Source organism: Cucurbita maxima, unplaced genomic scaffold (assembly GCF_002738345.1).
Source record: "Cucurbita maxima cultivar Rimu unplaced genomic scaffold, Cmax_1.0 Cma_Scf00007, whole genome shotgun sequence".
Classification (NCBI taxonomy): domain Eukaryota; kingdom Viridiplantae; phylum Streptophyta; class Magnoliopsida; order Cucurbitales; family Cucurbitaceae; genus Cucurbita; species Cucurbita maxima.
The window spans coordinates 5255326-5266565 of NW_019272023.1; the positions used below are offsets into that span (position 1 = coordinate 5255326).

General features: G+C 31.5%; 1 protein-coding gene across 1 annotated transcript; it reads left to right on the plus strand.

The window, feature by feature from the left end:
* Window positions 1-3341: 3341 nt before the first annotated feature.
* On the plus strand, window positions 3342-5420 carry LOC111481961. Its single transcript, XM_023127585.1, has 3 exons — window positions 3342-3477; window positions 4642-4872; window positions 4985-5420. Exons 1-3 carry the CDS (start codon window positions 3475-3477, stop codon window positions 5114-5116), a joined length of 366 nt encoding a protein of 121 aa, XP_022983353.1. The 5' UTR covers window positions 3342-3474; the 3' UTR covers window positions 5117-5420.
* Window positions 5421-11240: the final 5820 nt, after the last annotated feature.

Genomic DNA, 11240 nt, shown 5'->3' on the forward strand with positions numbered 1-11240 from the left:
ATATATATATATATATATATATATATATATATATATATATATATATATATATATATATATATATATATAGAAATGTAAAATTGGTCTATTTTAGTTCCTAAAAAGTTCAGGGTACCAAGTTTATAAACTTTTAAATGTGTATGAACTTTGAAGTGTGAGTCTAACTTGTAACGGTGTGTTTTTATAGATTTCTTATAGAGTTTGGTGTGTTTTTATAGATTTCTTATAGAGTTTAATTAAACAATTTTTAAAGTTTAGGATCTATGAGCAGGTGGAGACATTTTTTTTTATACCACGCTCAATTATTCGGGTTATAAAATGTTAGTAGGTAGAAAAATGTGAATCGATTCAATTCAATCTAATCCAATCCAATCTTAGAACAAACTAACTCAATCCCACCCAACTTGAATTGGGTTGATCAAATTTTTTTGAATTTTTTAACACCCCTATGATCTATCTTATTTGGAGAAAATCCTTATAAGATGGTACTATTATGACCATTAAGAGAATTTAATTATTATTCTTAAATATCCCACTAAAAATCTTTGAACGCTAGTTTTATTCTTTGCAACAAATCAGATAATATGAAATTGCTTATATTTACAATCTATTATGATGTATGCATGAATACATCGTAAATATATAAATATAAAAAGTAGATTTAAATACTAAAAAAAATGTACCTAAAAAGTTGACAATAGATAGCAAAAGATGTTAAGAGTATTAAAACAATTAATGTTAACCAAATTAAATTTGATGATTAATATTTCCAAGAATGGTCAATGGAAAAGTCCTCAACTTCTGAGAAATTCAAACATAAGCCAACTGACGCCGGCCTGAGCCACTTCTGACCACTTTGGCTCCACTCTAGCCAGTCTTTTCAGCCGCAGCTTGCATCTCGACTTGGTCCTTGCGCTCTGCTTCCAACGGCTTGGCGACTCGATTAACGCCGTAACTTATTTGCATAGACACTTCAATTTGATGCCTCGGGACCCTTTTCAACATTTGGGAAGTCCGGAGCAGATTTTGACGTTTTCACCCAGTATTTGTGAGCTCTAAGTATGTTTAATTCATACCTATCTTGGATGATCTCAATATTACATTATACATTAATTCAATGTTATAGACTCTTAGCTGATCCAACCTCGTTAGAAGGATGGTTAGTGACTCTTAGCTGAGGCCAAACAAAGAATCGTTGGTTGAATGACTTGACTACGATGTGATGCTCATGTTCTATAACCCCTACATGTATTGTGATTTTATGATTACTTGATATATTTGAAGTTATGTTTATGCTATGATATACTATATGACGTGATATTAGCTATGCTATGTTATAAAGTATCATGTGATATGTTCACTCAGTCCCTACTAGACCATCGATTTGTAGAATTCCCCACGCTACCAATCGCTTCAGATCTATCAAATCTCCATTAACAACCATAAACAGATCGCCGAAATGGTAATTTATTCAGAAACGATTTCACACAGAAAACAAATTTTCAGAAACGATTTCACACAGAAAACAAATTTTCAGAAACGATTTGACACAGAAATCAAATTTTCAGAAACGATTTCACACAGAAAACAAAATTTTCAGAAATGATTTCACACAGAAAACAAATTTTGAGAAACGATTTGAAGAGATGAATCGGAGCGGAAATGAGTCCCTCAGAATGCCTAGCATCTACCTGGAATTGGCATGGAGCAGCTGGTTCCTCGACCTCAGCGATTAGCCATCGGGAGCGCCAGCAATGGACGAAACCCTCCATGTTCCTTTTTGTTCAGATTACTAAACGTTTCCTCATCGGGACTTAATCGGAGATGAGATGCCTCTGCGTGTAGCCGTAGCGGCGGGGAGAGGAGAAAGACGTAGCTGGTAGCCTGGAACTAAAGCTTCATTCCTCGCCTATTTTAGGGCTCCGTTCGTGGAGGAAGAATGGGCCTGTTACCTCTCTTAGTGGGCTTTTTGGCCCATTATGAAACTAGTTCGGCCCATAAAAAATTAATATAAATTATAGAACAAACACCCAATATTGCACTATACTACACCCATACAAAATTAATATAAATTCAAGTCAATTATATTAACTAGTTTTTTTAAAACTAAATTAATATTAATTGCAAGTTATTTTTTAATTATATTTTAAAATATTTTTATTCTCAAATTAAAGCTAATGCATTACAAATTCTATTTAAAAGTGGTCAATAAAAAATTAAAATGTTATTAATTTTATATTATAATATTCTAGCAGGTTGATATGTTAATAAGACATATAGTTTAAATAAATATCCTTAAAATAATAATTAAAAAAATATACTCACGAATCACTCTTTATTTTTATTAAAAAAATTAAAATTTCTTACTATCAATATATGGACGAAAATGCCTCATACATTATTCTCAAACATTTTAATAATATCTTTAGAAGTTTATGAATAATTTTGACACGTAAGAAGGTAAAAGTATTTTTAAACGGTAAAAAAGAAAATTAATATATTTTTGAAAATTTTAAATTTTTTTAAAGGTATTAAATTTTTTAAATACTCTTCAAAGTCGTTTTTTTTTTTTTTTTTTTTGAAACCTCAAAAATATTTTTTAAACAAAATATTATTTTTTTTATTTTATTTTTTTTTTTTTTTTTTTTTGTCTAAAGTTAACGGTATTTTATTATTATTATTATTATTTTCAAAGTTTTAGGGTATTTTTCGAATTTTGATTTAAAAATTTAAGGGTATTATTAAAATTTATAAAAAATGGTTTTATTAAAGATATAAAATTTAATTATATTTTAATTAATGGATTAAAAAAGAAAATTATTTAAATTAATTGTCATATTTAAAAATTAAAAAAATATATAACTTTCCTTATAATTCAACAAAAAGATTATGAATGTTTAATATATTTAGGTATTATTGCAGTTTATTTAAACAAAGAAATAAAATGGAACCATACTGAAACGATAGGCATAAATCATTAAAAAGTCAAATCCGAATCTCTGACATACTGACGATCAAAAGAAAAAAGAAAAAAGAACGGCAAGGATTGGGTTTAAAGTTCTCAGTGGTCTACACGCGGCCGCAGACAATCCCTGCTCTTTGAAAACGGCTATCTGTCATATTTTTTATTTGAGAAAAAAAAAAAAAAAAAAGGATAATGTTCGCCGTCCACATCAGTACATCGCATTAAAAACTCACAGACCCACGTGACCACCCACGTGCCCTCTCCACATTCATTGCATGTTGTCACAGCAACGCGTGTCCACACCCAATCCTTTAAATTCGACACGTCGCTCCATTTGACAGCCGACATACCCCATAACTGCCCCAGACGTGTCGTTCCAGAATCCCCAGCCATTGTTTGTACTAAACCCCAAATGTTGCGGATTCAGTGGAAAGGAAATCATTTTGTTTTCTGAATTTTCTGTTTGTTTCCCGGGAAAATGGCACTCGGCGAAGAACCGGCTGGATTATATGGTGAGCTTGTTTTATATATATATATATATATTTTTTTTTTAATGTGTTTGTGAATATGTTATTGTGTGGACATGGTGGAGAAAAGGATGGTTTTGATGTTTGTTTCTCGGGAAAATGACCGAGAAAATGAGAAGGGTTGGTTGGTGAGAGAATCCGTTCATGATTCCTTTTGTTGGAGTCATATGTTTTTTTTGTTCAATTAAGGGAGTGTTTTTACTATCTATGATATTTGGAGGAATTATCGTATATTGACCTGACCTAAAGTAAAAGTTCTTTCATCGTTCTCCTTCATTTGAACCTTTATTTTTTGAGGTATTTCACTTTTATAGTCGATAATATAAAAGATCAACTCAAAATATTGAACCTTTTCCAATCTTACTCCTGAATCGGAACAAAAATAAAAACAGTTGAGTCCGTGTGATCGTCTACTTTTCCAGTGAGATGGAAAATTAGCAACTCTTATTTCGTTTGGCCCTAAATTTTTTTGAATTGAGCGGGAGGTCGATCCTCTTTTTGAGTGTGTTTTTTAGTTTGATTACTCCTAACACAGCACACTTTATTAAAAAGACTGAACATTCAGGCGAGTCATTTAGTGATGTAGTGCAAAGTGAGCTTAGTACGTCCTAAGTAGATGGAGATGAGAGCATTGTTAATTTCTCATAGAACATGCATGAAAGTTTTTAACTATAGAAAGTTCTCCATCTTTGTCTTCGTTACATCAGTAGATACTTCTCATCAAATCGAGACAGGTTTTTAATTATTTAAATATTTATTAAAATCAGACATGTAATCTATCCTACATTTTTGTAAGTGTTAAGGATAGTTGACCATTCATTATAAGGCAAATATCTAGATATTTGCCTTACATTATGGGTTACCATATTTGCTCTTTTATTAAATGCAAATATATTGTATTCATTTATTATTCTTTTCTTTTATCGCTATTTCCTTATTATTTCTAATTTATCTTATTTTTGTATTCTGTAAATGATTATAAATAAGAGAACTCTCACCACCATTTGAGTGTGGTGGATTAATCAAACATTCACAGTAAGGTTTATTGTAGGTGAAAATATTTGTGTAATCCACCTATCATTTACGTGTGAAAATTATCTTATTTATAATCAAATAATTCTTTTTGTAATTATTTATTTTTGACAGTAGTTGGAGGCTGCTAGAGGAAATCAAAGGGAGCGGCAAGTCACCAAAGAGATCGTATACATCTTTCTCGTCAAGTGGGGCCCACTCACGAGCGATTATCACACATCGTCCGTTGATCTGTCTCCAAGAAGTCTGGAGAAGCACGGCCGTCCGATGAACGACGCAGTCAAAGTCACTGAACTCAAAGGAAGCCTCCTCGAGAGAATGGACAAGATTGAGGATAGAGTCCTCAAGGTAAAACCACTCATAAATTATAATATTATAATATTAAAATATTAAAATATTTGAAATTTAATTTAATTTTGTAAAGAAATATTTAGTTTTTGGTGTGTTGAATGTTGAACAGCTTTGTTTGCAAGTAGAGGGAGAGATTGAAAGGGAGAGGGAGATGATAATGGTTGAGAAGAGTAGGAAGAAGCCTAAGAAGAGCTTTAAACAACTTTTTCAACACTGTATCACCTGGACGGGAAAGATTTGATTTACGGTTTCGATTAATGTATGACTTGTGATGACTCGACTTCACTTGACCTTTTAATCTCGAGTTGGATAGTTTTGGTTGACGAGCATCAGTGTACAATGATCGTCAATCAAGTTATGCGTAGGACATTTAGGTAGGAGGGTTGAGGGTTAATCCTGAATTTGTTTAGATAAGGTCGGGAGTCTTGTTCTTATAAAGCTATTTATACAATCAACTTGTAATTATATAAATAATTTGATCCGATGTGGGATATCTTATACAGTTTATATACGATTGTGCCCTAAACTTGGAGGGTCATTTTTCATTTCATTTTTTTATTTTTTGGTCCCAAGGAAATTAGGTCCTAAGAGGATTCACCACCATGTTCATGTGGAAGAGAATCATCCCTACAGGTGGAGGGTAGGGGCCCAGTTATTGGACAATCATTGTGGTGATGGGACAGTGGTTGAGGACGCCTACCCCTTACTTTGGGGTCCCTTTATGAGTTGGTGGGCCCTTGGATTAGTTGTGTTCAATAAATGAGAGCAACAAATTAGGAATTTGTGGGTTAATGATGTTTGACAAAGAGAGATCAAACAGATTAAGCACGAACACTGGTATGATACTGTCTACTTTGAGCATCAGCTTTCATGGCATCAGCTTTCATGGCTTTGCTCTGGGCTTTCCAAAAGGCCTCATACCAATGGAGTTAGTATTCCTCACTTATAAACCTATGATCATTCCCTAAATTAGCCCGACGTAGGACTTTCATCATCCAACACCTAAAATTTATTAAATTTAGAAAGACACAATTTACAAAATAAATAAAAAAAAAAAAAAAAAATTGGGCATCAAGTGTGGTGCTTGCTGTCACAGTTGCTTGTCCAAGACGTGTTGTTTGTGGCGACATGTCAGATTTCTCAATCATGCTAGTCTATGACATATTGTCTATGGTTGTATACTCGTTTCAACCTTATTTTTGCTTGTTTTCTTATTAGTTAGGTATTTACTATTCTTATTGTGATAATATAGGTGATGAGCAATCACCAAAATCGTGTGTACACTGCTCTGAACTTAAATGTACTATAAGGAGATACAACTAGTTGTCAATTCTTCATTTCTCCGTTATATACTATTAAAGTCGTGGTTATTGTTTATTCGCTTTTAGCTTCGTAACATTGTTTTCTTTTAAATTTTTTAAAAACATTCTCTCTCACGTTTTGTAAAACATTTTTTTTCAAACATGACCCGAGACTCGATTATACGTCAAGGTTGTTCTCAAAGTTTTAACTTTTCTACAACTAAAGTGTCCTGCTACCACAAGAATACAATTGTGACATTTGTGATATCGGCTTCAATATCTAAATTAGTAAGAGACATTATGATGCGATCAGAGTATAGAGAATTAGGGTTGATTTATGTCTTATATAGTTATAATGACATACATATAGGCTAGATGACGTGTTGCGAGTGTGCAAATTGTGCACCATTAGGCCGAAAAGACTAGCCTCGAGCTCACATCTGACCAAGGCTACGGTTGGCCACATGGACTCAGGCTTCAATAGTCCAATTCATTTGGTTCTGAGTATGATCTATTCAAGTGTTAGTAACAACGAATCTAGTATGTTTTTACCTGAATCTTTTTTTTTTTTTTGTAATAAATTCATAATAAAAAAATGTCGGAGGTTGAATCTAATAAACTCTTAACAACTTCTAATTTTTATTTTAATTATTTCATCAATGAGATATAAATTCATCAAATTTGAAAAATATTAAATAAGTAAAAGATTTATTATTAAACAAAATTTAAAATTTTTTTAAGATGAATCAAACACAAATTTAAAATTCTATTTATTTAAAAAATTGATTATTAAAACACTTAATTTATTTTGGTTACATTGATTGATTTACTTTTTTGTCCCTCTTTTTGTTGTCTTAAAAGTCTGCACCCCTCCAAATACTTTTCCAAAAAGTCATCAAATTTTTACAAATTTCAAATAATTTAGATCCAATTTTGATATCAACCTTGGTACTCATTTGTTTTGATATCTAAATTTTTAGATATTGATACCTTACATGCTATTTGTGGTATCAACCACTTTTCAACTTGGACATATATAGATAAATTAGATTAATGATTCAATTTTAGTTGAATAATTTATAAAAATGATGTTTTATGAAACTATATCGATTACAATATAATTTTAACGACCCTATTTTTTTTTCCCTTAAAAGTTAGACCGCTACTACATGTGTGTCATGACTACTATGATACTGTAGAAAGAAAGAAACGTGTACGATAATCATGGTGTACGCTTCTGTACAAAAGATACTACATAAGTATTCCATTCTCATGTCAAACAAAGATCTCGTGTGTAAATCATGGTATGTGATTATGATATATATCATACCTCTTTACTCTTCATGACATAACCTTCCTATGAGACAAACTATAACGACCCAAGCCCTTTCCCTTCTGGGCTTTAAAACGCGTCTGTTAGAAAAAAGTTCTCACATTCTTATAAAGGGTATTTCGTTCTCCTCTTCAACTCATGTGGGATTCTAACAATCCACCCCCCTTCAAGCCCAGTGTCTTTACTGACACACCTTCTCGTGTCTACTCCCTTTGAAGAACACCTCCTCGCTGGCAAATAGTTCGGTGTCTGGCTCTGATATCATTTGTAACAGCTCAAGCTCACCGCGAGTAGATATTGCTCTCTTTAGGCTTTCCCTTTTGGGCTTCCCCCTCAAGGCTTTAAAACGTGTCGAATACAGAAAGGTTCCCACGTTCTTATAAAAGATGTTTTGTTCTTCTTTCCAACGAATGTGGGATTCTCACACAAACGTATGTGGACATGACATATCATTCATTCTTATCATACATGGCTCATCAAGTGTCTTATAGGGCATAATGTGAACAAGGTATCATAACATACATGGATTGACATATTGGAAGTACATGCATCACAAGAAGTTCATAAACATCACATAATACTAGTAATAACACGTAGATAAGCCACACAGTATGTGTTATTCATACAACATATAATTCATCCAACATAGCCCAAAGGCGTTCCAATAATAAGTTCACTTACTTTATTGGCCTAAGTCGAAATCACTAAAATATGAGTCGGTGTCCATCTGATCCTATTTTTTGAGGTTTTATTATACCTATAATGTCTCATAGTTAAAACATATTTAAGGAATAATTCACCTAACTTTATTATTCATTCCAAACATGATTTAAACAACATCTTTACTGACCTAAAAACTTACAAATATGTCACAAATGAATCCAAACGATCCAAAATAGTCGCTCAATCTGATCCGAGGAGAATTCTAACTACGACTTCGAGTCGGACACATGGAGAAACTGAAACGATCGACTACGAGTCGTATCGATTTCTGGAACGAGGGTTCGGACACAAGTGCTGAGGACTGGACGACTGAGCTATGCAAAGCGAATGTTTGGGTCAAAGCTACAACTTACGTTTGTTTTGGTTTTCAATTTTGGTTACATTGGTTTATTTGCTTTTTTTTTTCTCTTTTTATTGTCTTAAAAGTCTCTACCCTCCAAATACTTTTCCTTAAAGTCATCAAAAGAGTGGGTGGAAAATAATTTTTTTAAAAAAATTGAAATGATTTAGATCCAATTTTGAATTCAACTTCGGTACTTATTGGTTTGATATCTAAATTCTTAGATATTCTCATTTAGTGTCTAAGCATTATAAGAAAAATTCATTCATGAGCTTCAAACGCGTAGACATTGGTTCATACAATTTTAGTTGGGGAAGTTCAAAGCAAAGCCATGAGAGTTTATGCTCAAAATGGACAATATCATACCATTGTGGAGAGTCGTGTTCATTTAACAGAAGTGAATCACATACGATTTCCTATTAAATATTAATATTCTCAATTAATAGATTTATAAAGAGATGTTATACTAAATCATTACATTTAATCCCTCCAGTCACATGTTCTCATATAAATAATTTTGATTTAAATCTTTTGTAATAATGATAAGTGGGTCGTATCAACGGTGCTATCATAATAAGACACTCAATTAATACGATTACTTGAATGTCAACTAAAATAATTAAAATTATCCCTGAAATTACTTTTATTTAATTAAACTTGCATTGGATTTCATTATAAAGAAATTATTTTGAAAATTTCATAAATAAGCTTCTAGAACAATGTAGAAAATTTTTACTCAAACACATATATGCAAAGTCAAAATCAAATTACACCATTAAATTTCACATCTAACAAATAAAAACAAATTATTTAATTATTAAAGAAGTACCATATTGCCCTTTTAAGCAAGAAAAATTGAGAATATTTATGAATTTATTCCATTTGATTTTATTTAAAATTATTGGACCAAATTCAATAAAAAAAAAAAGAAAAAAACACTTTAATACATATTTATCTTTATTTTATTTTTATATTGGTAACATTGATTTATTTGCTTTTTTGCCCCCTCCCCTTCTTTTTATTGCCTTAATAGCCCCTACCCCTCAAATACTTTTCTAAAAAGTCCTCGAAAGAATGGTGGGAAAATAAATTTTTACAAACTTCAAGGAGAGAAACATAAAAACAAGAATAAAACGATTTTTTTTTAAGATGATTTCGACTTTGACGTTGAAAATATATGGTTAAATGTAACTGTTCAAGTCCAACACTAATAGATATTGTCCGTTATAATTTGTTAGTATTGTTGTCAATGTTACGGTTTTAAAACGCGTCTATTAGAGAGAAGTTTTCCTACTTTTATAAGAATGTTTTGTTTTCCTCTCCAACTCCAACCAATGTGGGATCTCACAACCCATACAATCTACCCCTCTTAGAGACTCAGCGTCCTCGCAAATGCAACATAGAGAGGTTTCCATACTTTTATAAGAAATGTTTCGTCCCCCTCTCCAACCGACATGAGATCTCACAATCCACCCTCCTTAGAGACTTAGCACTAATGTGAGATTTCATAACCATAACCCACTCCACTTACAGGTTTAGAGTCTTCGCTGGCACACTACTCGATGTCTGGCTCTAATACCATTTATAACAGTCCAAGCCCACCTCTACTAGATATTGTCCGTTTTGGCTCATTACATATCATTATCAGTCTCATAGTTTTAAAATACGTCTACTAGGGGAGGTTTCCACACCTTTATAAGAAAAGTTTCATTCCCGCTCTAATCGATGTGAGATCTCACAATCCAAGCCCTCGAGGGTTTAGTGTCCTCGCTAGCACACCATTCGGTGTCTGGCTCTAATACCATTTGTAACAGCTCAAGTCTATTGTTAGTAGATATTGTCCATTTTAGCCCATTACGTATTGTCGTTAGCCTCACTGTCTTAAAACACGTTTATTAGGAAGAAGTTTCCACCAACACATTCCTCTCTGATGTGAGATATTTCATTAAAAATACATAATTAATTAGCTTAATCTAATTTTATATCTCAAATAATTCATGCAAGTGGTTTGTATAAAAATAATTTTTTTCATTCAAACCTTGAACCTTACCTTTGTGATTTGTCCTTATTCCATAATTAATATGCTCTATACGATATATATATATATATATTATTATTATGATGGGAAAAAGGGCAATAAATAAATAAATAAATAAAGGAATAAATTAGAGAGGATTTTATTGGAAATCTTACACCACAAGGCATCAGAAAAACAATTATTTTTATTTATTTATTTTATTTTATTTTAATAAAGGACAACAAAAAATAGTATAAAATAATGGAAAAGACACCAATTCAAACACGACCATCCATATCTTATGCTTTAATTCTAATGGGAAAATATTGATTGAGAGGTATTTTCCATGCTTAAAAAGTTTGGGATAAAATCCAAATTAAAAGATATATATATATATTTATTTATTTATTTAAAATAATAAAAATAAAAAGATTTCTTAAAAGATTTGATAGATTTATTTTTGAAAAGATTCCATTATGTCACATATCAATAATAAACATTTATTTAGATAAGAAGTGAATATATCAATTGGATGATGTTTGAAGAATGAGTTCTATTCTTTTTTTTTTATTTTCATAAATTGAATAATATGTATTTAATTTATATATATATTTTCTAAAGAACTTAGGTTTGAATAATGATGTTTAAGAA

What these genes read in the sequence shown, in the direction of transcription:
- LOC111481961 (XM_023127585.1), top strand. An exon ending in TTGAGGATAGAGTCCTCAAG is followed by an intron (nt 4,873 to 4,984) that starts GTAAAACCACTC and finishes AATGTTGAACAG; the next exon opens with CTTTGTTTGCAAGTAGAGGG.